General features: G+C 38.2%; 3 protein-coding genes across 6 annotated transcripts; all 3 read right to left on the reverse strand.

The window, feature by feature from the left end:
* Nucleotides 1-396: 396 nt before the first annotated feature.
* Nucleotides 397-4,405, reverse strand: elob (elongin B). The gene is made up of 4 exons (XM_026325423.1): nt 4,329-4,405; nt 3,116-3,250; nt 2,043-2,151; nt 397-1,867 (listed from the first exon to the last, which is right to left on the reverse strand). Exons 1-4 carry the CDS (start codon nt 4,401-4,403, stop codon nt 1,755-1,757), a joined length of 432 nt encoding a protein of 143 aa, XP_026181208.1. The 5' UTR covers nt 4,404-4,405; the 3' UTR covers nt 397-1,754.
* LOC113141171 (uncharacterized) lies at nt 3,273-10,729 on the reverse strand. Of its 3 annotated transcripts, none has more exons than XM_026325421.1 (12): nt 10,409-10,727; nt 9,707-9,908; nt 9,467-9,499; nt 9,146-9,246; nt 7,282-7,390; nt 7,073-7,105; nt 6,930-6,962; nt 6,581-6,814; nt 6,337-6,440; nt 5,991-6,162; nt 5,842-5,904; nt 4,689-5,638 (listed from the first exon to the last, which is right to left on the reverse strand). In XM_026325421.1, exons 2-11 carry the CDS (start codon nt 9,860-9,862, stop codon nt 5,860-5,862), a joined length of 1,020 nt encoding a protein of 339 aa, XP_026181206.1. In that variant the 5' UTR covers nt 9,863-9,908; nt 10,409-10,727; the 3' UTR covers nt 4,689-5,638; nt 5,842-5,859. The 3 variants fall into 3 exon arrangements, with proteins under 3 accessions (XP_026181207.1, XP_026181206.1, XP_026181205.1); XM_026325420.1 differs by having other exon boundaries at nt 10,413-10,724; XM_026325422.1 differs by lacking the exons at nt 4,689-5,638; nt 5,842-5,904; nt 5,991-6,162 and adding an exon at nt 3,273-3,488 and having other exon boundaries at nt 10,413-10,729.
* A 436-nt stretch (nt 10,730-11,165) lies between these two features.
* rusf1 (RUS family member 1) lies at nt 11,166-16,841 on the reverse strand. 2 transcript variants are annotated; one of them, XM_026326269.1, is made up of 15 exons: nt 16,574-16,841; nt 14,662-14,816; nt 14,501-14,578; nt 13,974-14,088; nt 13,831-13,876; nt 13,664-13,696; nt 13,473-13,578; nt 12,792-12,893; nt 12,406-12,476; nt 12,084-12,268; nt 11,926-11,983; nt 11,787-11,851; nt 11,553-11,684; nt 11,405-11,470; nt 11,166-11,325 (listed from the first exon to the last, which is right to left on the reverse strand). In XM_026326269.1, exons 2-15 carry the CDS (start codon nt 14,809-14,811, stop codon nt 11,240-11,242), a joined length of 1,293 nt encoding a protein of 430 aa, XP_026182054.1. In that variant the 5' UTR covers nt 14,812-14,816; nt 16,574-16,841; the 3' UTR covers nt 11,166-11,239. The 2 variants fall into 2 exon arrangements, with proteins under 2 accessions (XP_026182054.1, XP_026182053.1); XM_026326268.1 differs by lacking the exon at nt 16,574-16,841 and adding an exon at nt 14,897-15,144.
* Nucleotides 16,842-17,119: the final 278 nt, after the last annotated feature.

A 17,119-nucleotide genomic window follows, 5' to 3' on the forward strand; every position in this document is an offset into this window, starting at 1 on the left:
AGGCACCGCGAGCTGATTAGTAAAGTCGGCCCTGTCATTGTTATGTGCTCTTTAGCAAAGTTAAAACACGTTTTATTTGTTAAAACTATTTTACGTTACTGTAAATGCCAAATTTTAGACCTGGAACAATTAGTCAATGTAGTGGCACAAATTTATTTAACTATTCTGGTAATAAATTAAATATTGAATTATCAAGTCTTTGGCTTTACACTCGAATGTGATGATTTGCGTTTGGTTACCAATAACACAATCCCGACTGTACTGGTTGATTGATAGTACACCCCTTCCCATACAGTACACTTCACACAGCACCACAGGAACTGCTGCTATATGGACTAACAAAATGTGCATAATGACTGCCAAAGCATTCACTGCAAAAACACTACAGCGCAGAAGTGTGAAAAACAACTGTTTTAATGTTAAATCAGTTACAAGTGCAACTCAGATCATGTTCCACTGTTTAACAGCTTTGAAAGCAAATGCTTTCCGTTAAGGTCAACAATTTCATTTAAAACATCAGGTCAGAATACACATTCCTGTTTCAATAAGGTGATTTTTTTTTTTTACTCTAAATTGTAGTTTGGCTTTTTTAGCTTATGGAGACCCAGTGTTATATACTTTAACTTGTTGATGTTTTTATGGGCTGAAGGGTTCATCTCCGCCTCTCCCTAACTTTGAGGCAAACACTGTATGAAGGTACTAATGGCAAATAATAAAACATAAGTTGCAGAATGAACTTATATTAAATGGACAGTGACTCTGCCCTAAACGGAGGGTCAAATATGCAGCTCCATAACCACTGGCACGATTCCATAACTCATCACACATCTGTTTACATTTCTTTTAATAAAACTTAGGTCCAATGATTTCATGAGCTACAATCAAACACTGAAGAGGAAAACCAGTTAGTTACCATCTCTTTTAGTAAGAAATTCATCACTAATTCACTTTTGATCACTGCTGTGCCTGTTGGTCGGTTTATTTTCAATGTCAGATTCATGCCAGAGTTACGTGTTGTAGATACCCACAACTGAGTGCATTCAGTCTCAGTAGCTTCTGTGAAAAGCTACAGTACGAAAACGACTGTTGATAAAGTACAAAGAAATGTTCATATTAATGCCAGATCGTCTGCCAACAAGTGAATCAATTTTTAGATTCATATTGTTCAAAAGTTATTGAAATACAGATAGTAACTTAAAAATTCACAATCTCCTACCTATTGTCTCAACACATGGAGGCCAAAGACAAAAAAACATGTTAAATCCTAGCAATAGTTTAATAAAGAAACACACAAACATAAAAGCCTAAAAACTGCCACACTTTGTCACCTCCCATATTTAAGCCAGCAAAATAAAAAACTAGTAAGGCAGCATTAGCCTTACCCCAAATAAAGACTAGAATTTATTAAATACGAGGTACAACTCTTTATGTTCAGCCTTTGCAAATCCCATGGATGACTGACAGTGTCATGACAAGTCCGTCAGGTATCTCTGAAGGGTCTTGTGTGAAATTATCAATTTATCTAGCATGCGTTCACCGATTTCAGGACAAATGAACCACTGAGAAGCACCTGCCCTCACATTTACAACAAGGGGAATCCATGTAATTGATTTTGCCCCACTGAAGAGCTGTCGTCTGCAAGGTAAACTCACCCGCTGAGGCATCACTTCCAAAAATTCAACCCCTCCCTAACCCTGTGCGTCCTCCCTCTGACCCCCTGTGTGTCCCTCCTATTTCCGCGCCCCCACCCCCGCTCACTGTACAGCCTGCTCATTGGCTGTGCTCCCTGAGTCCTGGGGCTTCATGACGTCAGGGAGCTCTGGCGGAGTGGAGAAGGGCTCAATCCTCAGCTGCTCAAAAGAATCATCTAGGGGAATGACAGAGAGACAGTGAAAACAGTGAAAGGAGACATGAGGCAGAAAGTAAATCCAATCAAAGCAGATAATCCGAGGTGATTTATGAACAAGCCCGATGGTTGCCACAATTACAACACTAACTGAATATTCTCTAATATGGAGCTGATCAAAAGGTGAAATACATACCACTCAGACGGAAAGCTAATCCCACTGTGGCTGGTGCCTGAGGTCGAGCTGTTTGATTTGTAAAGCCACAATTTCCAAGTGTTTGACTGTCATTAAGCAGCACATCATCCTGGTGAAGGAAAAAAAAGTAGTGTAGATCCATCTGTTCATTGCCAGAAAGTTTAAAGTGTATTTAAAATCATTTATGTTTCAAGCTAAACAATCCTTTAAACTGTCTGGCATATAAAACATGCAGGGGGAAAATATTTCAAGCTAAGTATTTGGCTTTTTAATGCTCGGCTACTGGTGGGTTTTATGTTCTGACAATATAACTTACTGGAAAAATCAATTGAGAAACTCATTATGGATAAAATCATTAGACAAGTATGCTCCAGTGAACTAATCACTTCAGCATACTTTATTTGTTAAAAAGTCATTAAAATCCAAAAAGGTCTGCTCATTGATTTATAACTTTGCACATAGAAAAAGTCTAGCACAGAAATAACAGATTAACTAACTCATAAATGGTGCTGGTGCTGCAACTACATATAGTTTTCACTATCAATTGATTTTTCAACTAAAAAAATAGTCCATAAAATGTGAAAAAAACAAAAAAAAATTGCAGTTTAACCAGCCCATAATGATATTTTCAGTTTGCTTGTTTTGTCTGACCAACTCATTGCAAAATTGAAGATATTCAACGTTATGTCATATAATGCTGGTAAAATAAACTGGTAAATACTCACATGTGAAGCTTATAGCAGAGGATATTTTAGTTCAAAGCTGAAAAAATGACCATTCAATTCTTTGTGATTTATTCTGCCTACATACTAATCAATAATTGTTCAACATCCTGGAACACTTTAACATTAGCTAATGGCATATGTTTATAGTGCCTAACCTGATATTGTGTATAGTCTCAGTTCTAAATGAACATCAACAGGTATATATAAACAATAAACTCAGAAACTGTTAACTATATGGTCCTGAGTTAACAATTGATCATACAGATTCCTCCAATGCTTGCAATTATGTTAATACCTATAACATGGAGAAAAAAAAAATTCTGAGAGTGGCTGAAGAGGCTGTATTACCTTATAAAGCCTCTGATCTTCAGGTGGCCTTTTTAAAATGCCTTCCACAATGCGCTTCAGTTCATAAACTGTTGTGGACTCTTTGGCATCTGTAAAGATGGTCGTCTTGTGACGTCGGATCATTAGAAACACATCCTAAAGTGAGATTGAGAGAAGTGTAAATGAGACACTAAAAGGCTCTCTTGGATATTCGCATAAGAACAATGTTAATGCTGTTCTCTGAAATGTGATGTAAACTTCTGGAGTTAGATTTCATCCTGAAACAACTCATTCCTGCTGTAGCATTTTAATCCACAGTTCTTTCCAACAGAAACAACCAATAAATGCTGTATCTACCATCACTCCATTGTTTCTGCCAGTCTCATTTACCATCCTGAAGAACTGTTCTGTTGTGGTTCTCCTGCAAGGCCCTAACACAGTGTCACATAATATCACAATAAAGTTATATGACAAGTGTGATATCAACGCAACGTTGACGTGTTAAGTCCTGCTGTACAAAGATCCTTTGTATATAAAGAAGTGACAAGTACTTTTAGCTAAAGTTAACGCTAGTTATGAACACTTTAAGACCCCCGGTGCTGCAGCTGCTGGCTGTCGTCAGGCAGAGGTAGGCTAACTGTGGCTATTAGCCAAAGATAACATCGTTAGACCAACTGTTAGTCGGATTAGCTTCCTCAATAAAGTGGACTGGGACACTGTGAAACCCACAACTCCCAAGCACTTAAGATACTACATTAAAACACATACACGTAACTGGTAGCACCTCCTAAACCCTTTAAATCTGGTTCAGGTTACGCTGTATTAGGAAGGATAATGTTAGCCAAGCTGCTGTGGCTACTGATAACTTCAGCTAGTTAGCCCCTTTGCTGTTAGCCAGCCATTAGAAACTAAACTAAACTAGACCTTGTTGGTTGAGCTGCCACCTGCCCAGAAGAAAAGTCACTTCTAAGCCCTTCTGTCTAAACACGTCCCCTCTATCCCTGCTATCGCCTTCAGTATTACAATACAATGTCCAGCTAGCCGCGGCTAGTGTGTTGACGTTAGCATGGGTTAGCTAAACAAAGGCAACAGCGCTGGTATGTTCGTTTTTTGTCACAGGGCTAACTCAGCTCCTGACAGCAGACATCTGAGCGCGTAGAAAAGAATTTGCTGGCTGTCAACACCGAGCCAACAGGCCATTACATTATAAGCTGTGTCTGTTTTCCTCACTCACCATTTCTTGCGGTTGGTTGAACACAGGAAAAAAAAAAGACGCCTCCACTGCGCAGCGACAAGATGACAGCAGCATCAGAGCTGCAATTTAACAACCAGCCAGCAGATGGCGGTGCTACAACTTCATTCTCCACAAACTAAACACTAGTTTGTGTTTGTCAGGCAGTTACATAGGAATACACTGTTATATATTAAATGAAACAATAAGATGGGCAGCATTAACTGCATGTACTTAAGTAAAAATACAAAGACAAAACATACATATTGTCTTTGTATTTTTACTTAAGTACATGCAGTTAAAGGATGTAAATTACAGTGCAAACATTCAATACAACCTAGCAAATAAGGACTATTCGTGCAGCTGTTATAGACCTTTATTCATTTTGAGCAGCAGTACAGATGTGCAGGGTTAAAATCCATTTTGAACTACAATGGACAGAGCTTAAAAACTGATTCTTCAGGCGGGCTGTCACAAGCAAAGGTTTGTTTTTGCCATGCTTATGATGGTGTCATTCAGGCTGGTCAGCAGCGACCACAACACTGTGACACAGGCCTAGGAAAGCACCTAAACACACAACTCAACAGTCACAAAATTTCAAGTAATTACCTTTTCTAGAACACTAAATAATGTTGTAAAATTCATTAAGGTATCCTTTAAAGTACTCCTTAATAAGGAGCGAAGTGTGGTATAGAATACTCTGCTGATATTGACAAAGACTCGCATTTCCGATATGTGACATACTTCATATGCTGACTGGTCATTTGTAAGATCAGACATATTTCTAAATAAGCCTGAAGTGAAAATGAAGTCGTGGTGCTGACAACATGGTGCAACTATTGATCTTGAGTACACACTGATAACAAAGGAATATTTATGAAGCTTAATTTGTGTACAGTAGTACATGAATACCAAAAGCCAGTAGGTTTTGCATTTTATTGACAATATCAAAAATAAAAAACAGCACAGCCCCAAAGTGCCTGCACAGAGGCTAGAACTAACACTGATTAGCATTTGCTCAAGAAAAGCATCATGAGGCCAAGTCGCATAAATCCTACTGTAAAGCAAAATGTTATACAGTATCTATTAGGATGCTGCCCATTCTGCTGGGTTTTTTGAGCATTTTATGACATTTAATTTGATTTAATGTCAACAAATGAATCTCCAACATCTGTCCACATCCTGGTTCCTGTGCTCCAGCACTTTTCCACGACAATCCTCGACTACCTCAGAGTGTTTCCATGAGCGAAAATACTCTTCCTCCTTGGTTTGCTAATGAAAGGAAATTTTGCTTGATTTCCACATCAACTGACCTGAAAAACAACAGCACAAGAGTTGATTGTTGTGCATTACTGTTAACTGGCCTACTTGTAAATTAACCTATCAGATATGTTTGAGATTGTTTTCAAATTCACAATCAATCACTTTCTGGAAAACACTTATGATAAAGTGTAGAACATTATAATAATTTATTTATACCTGCATACATACACTTCAAACAACTGACTGAACTTACCAAATGCATCTTAAAAGTCTACCTAACCACAAAAGCGCTCTCTCGGATCTTGGAATAAGCATACTGTGGAACGGAGAGGAAAGAACATGAGTCATTTTACATTATACATAAAGCAAAGGTTCATCACAGCACAAATGTTCAAAACCTACACTTGCAGTCAGTCCTCTTGGGGAATGGACAGGCTCCAGTCCTCTACAGCACAGCACTGAAAAAGGCCTCTCTTTAGTCTTTGAATGCTCTTTGAAACACAGACTGAAAACCTTGGCAGGCAGGTAGACGTCCCAGTCGGCTGCATGCTCTTCTATTAGCTCACTTACCATCCTGTCGGGGGGTAGCAAATTAGAAAAATCATAGCTTTAACATGTAGACACAAACTACATGAGATGGAAGAGATGGACACTGCCCAGCGATTCAAAAGGAAAATATAAGGTAAAGCCTTACAAGCAGCAACAAATATGAATCCTGCCCTGCCACTGGTAAAGCACCCATACAGACCTGTCAATCAACTGCTGTGTGATCAAATCCGCAGTGCCGGTCTGCTGATGATGGACCACAAGAGCAATGGTGACCTTCAGTTGATCTTTCAGTTCTCTGTTGATCTAGCATGGAAATATATTCACACAGTACATCTTATGTGACACTGTCTGATAACAACTAGACATTAGATGAGACAGTACTAAAATATTTATTAAAAAAAAAAAAAGAGGTTGGCTAGGGAAAGTGACTTGTCAGCACTCACTTTGTGGACTATGTCATGAGGCAGTCTGGAAAGGATTCTGAATGGGTATCCAAAGTGATCGATGATGTCCACGATATGCTTCGCCACGTGGGGAGGAAGGCATGACTGCACTGGCACAGCTTCCACCCACTTGGAGTAGTAATCTGTCACAGTCAAAATATATTTGTGTCCGTTGAGTGTTTGTGGCAGGGGTCCTCTGACATCCAAACCAAGCCACTGCCAGGGCTCATTCACCTGCCATCATATTACACCCACAAGAAATAGCCAGACTGCATTAACACTCCCCACTTAATTAAGTCTGTATTTAATGTTAGTTTGTTGGAACACAAGTAATCAGGTTGTAACTTACCTCTATCACGTTTTCAGGATCTTTACACTCTGTCTGTTGAAGTTACAGAGGAGCGTTTCATTTAACATGTAACAATTTAAAAGTCAAAGTATAAAAGATAGAGTATTATAGATTCAAGGTTTCGAAACATGTTGACTACTCACAGTAAAATTATCATCTGGGGCCCATTGAATATCCTGTGGAAATTGATGCAGAGACATATAATAATAAACTCCAATAACAAAGGTGCACACCTGACAAAAATTCTTGTCTTGCCAAAGTCCTACCATAATTGCCATAATTCATGCTAAAAATAAACATCTAGGAAGTTATTAAAACACTGATCAATTATACTACACATAACACCACTTGCCTGTGGAACACAGTAGTCTCCATGGAAGAAATGTGGAAATGACTCGATCTTCATCAGCCCTTCATCAACTATAATCCTCCATTTTTCAGGCTTTTTGGGGTCTTTGTCTCTAATCATAAAAACATAAAAGATCAATACATTAAAAGGAAACAATCCAATTGTCAACAAATATGATGAAAAATATAACAAAAAAAGGTCTTAGTTTGAATTTGATTAGGTTTCAGGAGTATAACACAGATAATGTGTTTACATGTGCAATCCTTAAAAAGAGCTCTACTCAGTGTAAGAGGAGAGTGCGTGAAGCTAACAAACAATACACTGCCCATCCACCAGCTCATCAGTTCACACTCTCAAAAGCAATGATAAAATACTGTTAAATTAAAGGCTGCTTTCTCTGTGTTTTTTCTGGAATCTCTTTACAGCATGACCAGACCAACCTGTTTGGGAGTGCCCTGCACAAATGTGTTGTTGGATCTTACTGTTTTCAAGTTCCCATCATGCACAGCACATAAAGCTTTATTGTATTCTGTATTCAGAACAAACTCAGAAACCAAGCAGGACTACAATTTATTTTGACTTTGATTCTGATTCAATTTGTTTGTGCTAATTTCCTGAACCACAGCTCTATTTAGGCAGTGAAACTATGAACATTCATGTACTACAGTAATAAAAGTGTTAGAAATAAATTTTACCATAAAGCTCCTATACAAGATCACATCACAATGCAAGACCAAATTGATATAGTACAAATTATCAAGCAAATTTACAGGTAACACAACAGAATGGGAGGCACAGTAAACCCCAGACATTTAGGGCTCCTGGGAAATCACCTGCTTTGTCAGACTGGTAATCAAGACTTGGTGACGTGCTGATACTGAGTGGCATGTCACTGTTGGTTTTTAGTTTGCTGAGGTAACTTCACTGGATTGTAGCACTAGCACATCACTCATATTCCACAGTCATATACCACTCCTATTCAGAACTTATATTACTGATTGTTATCAACAGCTGATGTGATGTGTGACTATAAATGACTTATCAATCCAATTTGACTGCCAGATACCCCCATCCACAGTTTTTATTTTTAATGTTATGGCATTAGCCAGATGGTTTATACAGTGGCTGCCAAGTGTGATCTGGAAGTAGAACAAAGGAATAAAAGTAATAAAAACATTTTTAAAAAATGACACACCACTCAAAATCAACACATGAGCAAGAGATAAAGCCTTACAATCCCTTTGAAAACACACCGAGAACACACCCAGACCAGGGCTCCTTTAAGGGAAGAGCCATGGCCAAGTACCTCCAAAGAGGCCTGATCTGGCAGACTGCAGAAGGAAACTAACAACAAAACTGATGACACACCCTCAGCTTCTCTGAATGACCTAAATGATGACATCTCAGCATACTGCAAAAACCTTGAACACAAAATGCAGAAGTTTCCACCACACACGCTCCCACATTTCTACCATGGTGGACACTTATCTCGCTCATTATTACTTCCTATAACCATACAGGTCAAACATGAGCATAATAACAACCCAACAACAGAATCATTTTTTTGTGGAGTATAATATTATTTTTGTTCCTCACACCCAGGGGAACAAAAATCTTTATGTGACAATTTATGATAACCTGAAGACAGAACCTACAGGTATCTTATCTAAACACAGAGTTTGTTCTGTATGCTCCATGCAGCCATTTCGTTTTATACAATGTACAGAATAAAGGTTAAAAATTCAATGGCTTCTGTGACAGTTTTGCACTATATACTGTATGTTGATTCATTATTACCAGTTACTTCTGTTGTACTATGCTCTGTTTTAAATGAAAAAACATAAGGAAAACTTTAGCTGTAACATACCCAGCAGGCTCTTCATCAGTCTGGATGGTCTCTTTGTTCTGGATGTTCTGTTTTACTATGGCAGGAGGGTTTGTTATCTGGGAGGCTTTAGCACCACGTGCCTGGTTTAAGAATTCAAAGCAGCAAAACACTGAATTATTAAAGATTTGTATTAACTGTGCCTATAAACTATTATGCTGACTCTTTTTTTAATTTAAAAGCCCAATTTAAGCACATTTAAGGAAACAATTTTGAGGAAAAGGACCAACATATTTCTCTGAACATCCACAGATGACATTTCAAGTGCAGACTTTTAACATTTAAATCTAAGCATGCTCTCACCTTGTGTAGCTTACTTCTTGGTTTGATGGAAGCCTACAAAAGCGAGAGAGTGAGAACATTAGTATTTGAGACCTTTAATTTAGTGAAACAAAGAAGTCACTGGCCTGTTAAAGATTTTACATCAAACACAGATGACCTGGGAACAGTTTTGTTTTGCATCTACTTTACCCACAGATGACTGGAGCAGATGATTTGAATTTTTGAAATGGTCCACTGACACTGAGTAACTTTCACACCAACCTTTCTTTTCTGTGTGTTATCAGGGGATGCAAAAATGGTGGGAACTGCATCTTCACGCAGTTTGACACATTTGCCTGTTCTGTCAATATATTGTTCCTCAAAATGATTGATGCACAGCACTGAGAAGCGAGACGGAGTCCAGTCCTTCCACTTCATGTTGACAAGCCATTTCTTCAGTTTTCTGGGATTATACAAGGGAAACCTGAAATAGCACATAACTCATTAAAACAGTAAACCAGAGTCCTAACTCTAGTATGTGCCAAATTTCTCTTTCAGGAAATACCACAATGATGTCCATTTGGGAAAAAGAATAATTTCAGTGCTGATTGTCCAAAAGAAAGAGAAATAAAAAATATTTATTATATTTTACTGCTGACTTCATGGCCACAACATAGTATGTGTTTCCCCCGTGTTATTAATGCGTAGCCACAGAATATTTGACCTGAATGTCATCAGTAGGACTCCATATATTATCACTTCAAACATCCCTGTTTTCTGCTAACTAGTCCATTTCCAATGCAATGAGTTCAGGTTGGTGTTCGTCAGTAAATAAACGCAAAGACGAGCTGTGACAAACAAACAAACAACTGGCTATGACTAAGATACAACTAGCGAGGTGATTCGTGTTATTGTTAGCTTAACCATTAGCTACCTCACCAATCTCGTAGCTGGTTAACGTTGATAAAAATGAAATAACGCCACTCACTTAAAAAACTTGACGTCTGAATCGCCGGAGGTTTCACAATTGTATGCACATTTATACCTTCCCATTTAACTAGTGCTCAATTTCGAGCAGTTCAACAAACTGATAATCGTATTTTTTGTTGTTGTGATCTTTCTTCTTCTTCTGTTTGTTCTTGTTCCTCTTGGTGACCAACGATTTGGCGCTTTACCTCCACCGATCGGTAACGAGTGTGGATGGGGCTTTTGACGTGCAAAATGTCAGAGTGTATGTTGTTAGATCACCGGTCGTCTACATCCGTTACATGTTAGGATTTTCAAAATAATAGCCTCAAGACGAGTTTGAAAGCTTTTGGCTAGCGACAAAGCGTATGAAAGACTTAATTTTAATCAGCTGTGTTTCTAAAAACAATTTTCTTTGTTTAATATCAAATGTCGGGGTGAAATCATATTCATCATCAGTAATTAAAACAAATATTTATTTTCCGCAATGAACAATGTTACTAATTTGACTCACCCGGATGTTGTGTCTTCTTCGTGGTGTGTTAATATTGGTTTTGAAAATTAATGGCCTCAGGCATATCTTATTTGTATAAAACAGTCACATTCAGGTAAATGAATATATTTGTCACAGCACAAAACAAATCACTTCAACTACCGTTATATTCTCATTGATCCTTCTCTTTGCATTTTCAATTAGCCATCACTAATGAATGAATTTACTCATGCATATCTATTTTTTTGCCCAGTGAGATTTGAACAGAAAAATAAGACATACTTATAAACTCAATTGTTTAATACACATTAAAATGAGGCATACACAATTAGAAACAGCTGCAGATATCTCACAGCTTAGTTACATTTTGCTTTACACTGGACCCTCCACTCATCCCAGTCCAGCAGAGTCCGCTTTATGTCCCAACCTGCAGCTTCAACACCTAGAAATTATATTAGCAAATCCATGTTTCAGGATAAAGCGTACTGTTTGTAGAATTAAACTGTGGTGTGTGTACTCACTTTTAAGAAATGGACTGAAAACTGTATCCATCACTTTGTGACTCTCATGCACCATTTCCCAATGACCTTTTAAAAAAAAAATACAAGCATATGGAAAAGTGTAACTTTTAAACAGCACTAATGTAAATGAATAGAGGCAAGGGCTTACATTGCCACTGGGGTGTGGTGGGTTCTCTGGGATTTGGAGGGTTCAACCTGCTGCTAAGCCACACAGCCTGGCACATTGCTCTGATTTCATCTTGAACTGATGCTTCTGGTCCCAAACAAACACATACAGAGCCTGGGAAGAAAACAGCCTAGTTAAAGAAAACAAACTACAAGGTACTTTATATGCTTCTTAAACACACTATTGTTCTGTGAAGGAAGACAGATAATGACTTACCATTTTGTACTCCTAAAAGGTAAGGCCTGTTGTTGTCCTTCAAAGCCAAATTAAGTTCCTCTGGGCTACAGGACAAGCAAAATTATATTAAACTGCAATGAACTTTATTGTGCACAAATGGTACAGTACTTCAAATTACCTTTGGACAACCTCCTGTAGTCTCACTCCAAGTTTGATTGGCACTGTTTTCCTAAACTCTGAGGAAAAAATGTTCTAATTTTGAATGCAGAGACTCAAAATATTACAACTCTGAGGCATTGAATACTGAAGAACACATCACATTAATGATTATTTTACCCAAGAAAACCGGTTCTCTCTGATTGCCTTCTAGGGGACTCAGGATTCGTTTGTCCCTCAGGTACTGCTGCAACACGATGGAAAGCCGCGCCTCATTAAAGGTTTCCATGACAACCGAGCGCACAGCCTTATAATTGGCAAAGAGGTGGAGGGCAGTGAAGAGGAAAAAGATGCTGAGAGTCAGTCTAAGGAGAAGAGAGAGAGAAAGAGAGAGAGAGAGTGGCGAATGAAGGTAGATGATAGAGACATGACAGACTACTCAAATAACTAAAACTACATTGTGAAAGACTAATTTATACACATCAGATATAAAAGCACCTACACTGGATTATCAGTGACGAGGGGAATAAGTATCAAACTGACCAGCAGTCCAGCCAAATTCACCAAAGTCTCCTGTGGAAAATAAACATAAAGACAGGATGGCTTTTTTTTTTTTTTTTTTTTTTTTTGGGAAATGGTGAAAACTCAGAAACGTGCAGCTTAAAAACGGCTCTACTTTTCCTGCATTTTGATATATTACAGTAGATACTAATTTTAAATAATAAAATTAATGCTTTGGTTTCAGGATCCTGCTTTACTCTGATATGACATAGTGGAGCACCTGAATGACTACAAACAATGTAGTTTATTACAAGCTATCATTGTTTAGTCCCACAATAAGAACAAGAGTGTAAAAGTCATAGATCCAGTGAAAAACCAGTAAATTACCTGACTGCCATCTTTGGCAGAGATGTCAGCCATGTTGTCTCTGCGAGCCTGATGAACAGTCAGTGCAGCTCTGGTCGCTCCACCTGCTACTCCAACAATTGACTGGAGAAGACAAACACACAATAGCAACAAATCAGCTTATATCCATTGCACACTTTTTGATTGCATGCACACTTTGTTTTTCTAATGCTGCTTTTTGCACTTTATACTGTCACTGTGACCTGCTTTAAACAAGTAAATTTCCCTGTTGAACAATCAATAGTTTCATCTTATCCAATAAGACATACAAAGCAGTCTTAAAACTATGTTGATCAAATACTTTGTCAATCAACAAAAATGTGCCCATTTAAATATTTATCACTGTGTGCTGTGAGCTGTGTGACCTGTATGTTTTTATTGTGAAACCAAACAAGTTTAACCTGGATCCAGAGCTGTAACTCAACACCTACATCTCAGATTTGCATTCATAATCAATAATTCAACATTAATTCTCTAATTCTGTTTACTCACAACCCCTCAGATTTATCTTGCAAACTCATGAAGCGGTCTCAGTGCTTGAGGATTGGAATCACGAGCTTAGGCCCCTGGTTTATTACAATTAGCACTTGTCTTTAGATATTTTATAGACTGGAATAAATACATATGAAGTAAATTACGCATCATTTATGGCTCTTGGCATACCTTGAAAATCCCTGCAGTGCACACAATCAGGGTAAAGCAAGCAGGAAAGTATGGAGCCAATATTTCCATGAACAGGGCAATGTCGTTGAGAACATCAGCAAAAAGTCTGGCAGGTAATTAAAAAAAGGGCTCATGACATCAGATCTATTTTACGATAATGATTTCTTTAAGTGTCTGTGCACTGTGCTCACCTCCATTTTTTGGCCTCTGAGTCCAGTTTAGTCCTGTGACAGATACAACGGATCACAAAGAGGAATGTCCATCAGTGATATAGGGACATAAATTTAAAAAAAAAAGATGAGTATTGGCAGGCTGGATCAAAGATAAAACTTTTGATTAGACACAAATATGAGCCCACCCTTTCTGCCAGGCAAATAGGATTCTCCCTAACATGCCAGCTCCATCTGCAGGGAAAGAGCAGATGATTGCATGGTGTGTTCATACTAAACACACCATGCAATCAGGATCACTTCAACTTTATAGTATATTTGTGGGTTCAACCTCTTAATAACCAGGTGACTGTGGCCGCAGCTACTGTTGCCTCTTGGTTTCCAACACCGACTCCTTTGAGAGAGGCCTGCGTAGCCAGAGTCCCTGACAGGGAGCTGGAGAAAGCCTGAGAGAGAAAAGAGTGGGAATCAGGGACAATTTTAGACCCTTTTTAAGGGGTGCTGAAGTCACAAAGCACACCTAAATTTAATCTCAGCACCCCTAAAAAATAAAAATAATTATGACTCATTAGGCCTATTATTAACCAACGTCTGATTTTGTGAACTTGTTTTGTAATCAGTCACACACATAAAAGCAAAGTAGAAGAAGAGGTGGGTAGTAATGAATTTTATGGTGGAGATTACAATCACAGACAGCCTAAGATGAAAAGATGATGTTAGCAAATACAGATGCTGACTGTTCTGAACGGGAACACTGAGGTCATTGGTTGTTATAAACAGGGGAAAAGTGTGTGGTTACACCTCCATGCATGTTGTAGTAAATGTGCATCTATGAGTTTGGTGCTTTGTCCACTGTACCTGCACAGTATCCCAAAACTGGTACTGGAGGTAATCATCACTCACACTTTCTGGGTAGCCTTGGGGCAGAAACACACTCTGGAATGAAAAGTTTCCAGGGTGAGATTAATGGGGGCTGCATGAACAGCAGCTACGTGGAAACATGGTAACGCGACTCTTACTTTAAAAACGCCAATAACCGAGCTTCCTCTTGATTCCCCGTCACCCCCATCTCGTCTTCTCTCCATCGCTCCATCCTTGGATAAATACCTCCAGGACTCCGCGCTGCCATATCGCTCTGTGGCCAAAACCTCACCGGCGCCTTTGTCCATGGCGGCTGCTTAGAGCGACACGAAAAATACAAACAACAAAATACTGCAGGGATAAATGTAGTTCAGGTTGAGTGTTACTACGCAAAGCCGACGTGTCGTCCTCTCCTGACGTTTGTGGCGTTTCCGTGTTTATTTCCGCCCTCACTGTTTGGGGATCGCTCATTGGTGGATGAGAGTTGGAGGCGGAGCTCCGACACGGGGAGACGCCCAAAATGCTTTTTAATAGTTTGTACAAAAATATGACTTTTAGGACAGTAACACCTCTACTAAACTACATATATTTATGAGAAAATAGCAATACAAACATGAGAAATGTCACAAAGATTCAAGGAGATTTATTATTGTTTATTATTTATTTATTTATTGTTTCTAACAATGACATTAGTTAAGTCAGTATAAACGTAACAATAGAAGAAGAAGAAGTACTTTATTAATCCCCAAAGGGAAATTCAGTTGTTACAGCAGTTATTAAATTTTAGATTATTTAAATTATATTGATTAATAGTAATTCATAATGTAATTAATAAAGTAATAAAGTAATTAACTATTTATTTGGGGGGGGTTGTGTGTGTATGTGTGTGTGTGTGCGTACATGCATGTGTGTATGTGTGTGTGTGTGCGTTATTGTTTATATTGAGGAATTATAGAGTCTTATGGTCGTGGACACAAAAGACTGGTAAATAAATAAAGCAATATCACAATATCACAATAAAGTGATATTTAAATTTTGAAAGTAGTAAAACACACACAAGAAAGGGAGAGGAGGAAGCACCAGGTTACATACATGAAAAAAGAAAAGTAAAATAGATTTAAAACAAAATAGGAAGATCTAATATTTACAAATTGCATTTGTTAATAACGTGAAGTCCAGCTCAGGCTATTTTCATCATAACCTACTGTACTGGGCCAGATAGTCGTATTTACTGAGGCAGTTAATCGGTTATTAGTCCAACCATCAGCTGTTTCTAAAAACCATAAGATGTCAACATCATCAGAGTTAACATAATACAAAGTGCTTTGCCTAAGACATAAAAGAAATATAAGATACATGGAGAAATAAAGAAGGACAATTTAAAATAACGCACATATAACTATACACACATATATACATATACATGTAGATAAAATGTACAAAATACTATTCATAGACTCATATTACTAACTAGAAATACTGCTTTGGACAACAATACTGTGCCTGTGTTGTGCTGCACCTGCACCTGCATGTGGACTGTAGTTGTCCTGCTGGACATTTCGAGTGTAGATGTTAGAGGTGTGTTCCAGCTAATAGGCTTTTGAGCATGTAATAGGCAGAAATGCTTTATTAAGTTTCAGCTAGATGCAGTGTTAAGTAAAAACAACCTTATGTCACCAGCATAATTGAATGAACTTCTTGTTTTTGCGTACCCACGACTTTAACTGGACACCATCAGAACATTTGAGTCATATAGTGATCCTGATTTCATTACAGTGGGAATGAACATAACCACGACATCTGACAACACTTATTTGTTTGGGACGCATTCAAAACATTCTCCACATTTATAACCATTAATAAACACTTCTATTACTTTGACACATTTAGTGATGCAAGACAAGGCCAGCGTCTTTTTGGTCTATTTAGAGATAACATAGTAAAAATCATAACCAGAGTAGGACTTTTACCTGCACCAGTTAACACTTAAAAATCATGTTGTGTAAACTACATACTAAACTACATATAAATGCAGGGTGTAAGTGTATAAACAGCAGCATAGATCCCTACCTTGCTCGTTTTTGATGTAAAAGAAGATCCAGTTGCAGAGGGTGAGGAAAGCCCTGGAAAAATGCGGTCAAGTAGTCATCAGTCACTGAGCCAGGGGGAGTAAATATTTCTTATCTCTGGGTCATAAGGCAGAGTGATGGCAGCAAACCAGAAATGTTTGTGAGAAAGAAGAGGGAGGCCTGGTGACCCGAGGGAAGTGTGTATGTTTCAATATACATACACTGTTTGTTTTTTTGGTTATGAGCAAACTTGTTATGAACTGTTGAGTGAAAAACTTTGAGATTTGTTTACTCAGAGAGAAACTGGAACTGTGTCTGATCCACCCCAAGGCAAAACAAGTGCAGACACACCTTTACCCAGTCCCCTGGAATGTGCTGAAAGAAAGGCAGAAGATAAAGGTTGTAATACTGCATGTTTTGTATCTGTGACTTATGAGGGAAAGAAGTCTAAACTGAAAAAAAAAAAAAAAAGCAAGACCAGAATAGGAGAACTAATGTAACTGGAACGATGAGCTTGAGCAATTGTATGTGTGGGAGGGCAATACAG

This window comes from Mastacembelus armatus, chromosome 8 (genome assembly GCF_900324485.2).
Source record: "Mastacembelus armatus chromosome 8, fMasArm1.2, whole genome shotgun sequence".
Taxonomy (NCBI): Eukaryota; Metazoa; Chordata; class Actinopteri; order Synbranchiformes; family Mastacembelidae; genus Mastacembelus; species Mastacembelus armatus.

Bases quoted from the DNA above. Each gene is read 5' to 3' on its own strand.
- elob (XM_026325423.1), bottom strand. From the start codon at position 4,403: ATGCTGCTGTCATCTTGTCGCTGCGCAGTGGAGGCGTCTTTTTTTTTT. The intron at 3,251-4,328 runs GTGAGTGAGGAA...ATCTCACTTTAG, and splicing joins TCAACCAACCGCAAGAAATG to GATGTGTTTCTAATGATCCG. The intron at 2,152-3,115 runs GTAATACAGCCT...TTCCTTCACCAG, and splicing joins AAGATCAGAGGCTTTATAAG to GATGATGTGCTGCTTAATGA.
- rusf1 (XM_026326269.1), bottom strand. From the start codon at position 14,811: ATGGACAAAGGCGCCGGTGAGGTTTTGGCCACAGAGCGATATGGCAGC. The intron at 14,089-14,500 runs GTACAGTGGACA...TTTCTCTCTCAG, and splicing joins AGTTTTGGGATACTGTGCAG to GCTTTCTCCAGCTCCCTGTC. The intron at 11,984-12,083 runs GTAAAATAATCA...TTTTTTCCTCAG, and splicing joins GAGAGAACCGGTTTTCTTGG to AGTTTAGGAAAACAGTGCCA.
- LOC113141171 (XM_026325420.1), bottom strand. From the start codon at position 10,477: ATGGGAAGGTATAAATGTGCATACAATTGTGAAACCTCCGGCGATTCA. The intron at 9,909-10,412 runs GTGAGTGGCGTT...GTGCTATTTCAG, and splicing joins TCAGACGTCAAGTTTTTTAA to GTTTCCCTTGTATAATCCCA. The intron at 7,106-7,281 runs GCAAGTGGTGTT...CAATTTCCACAG, and splicing joins GAGACTACTGTGTTCCACAG to GATATTCAATGGGCCCCAGA.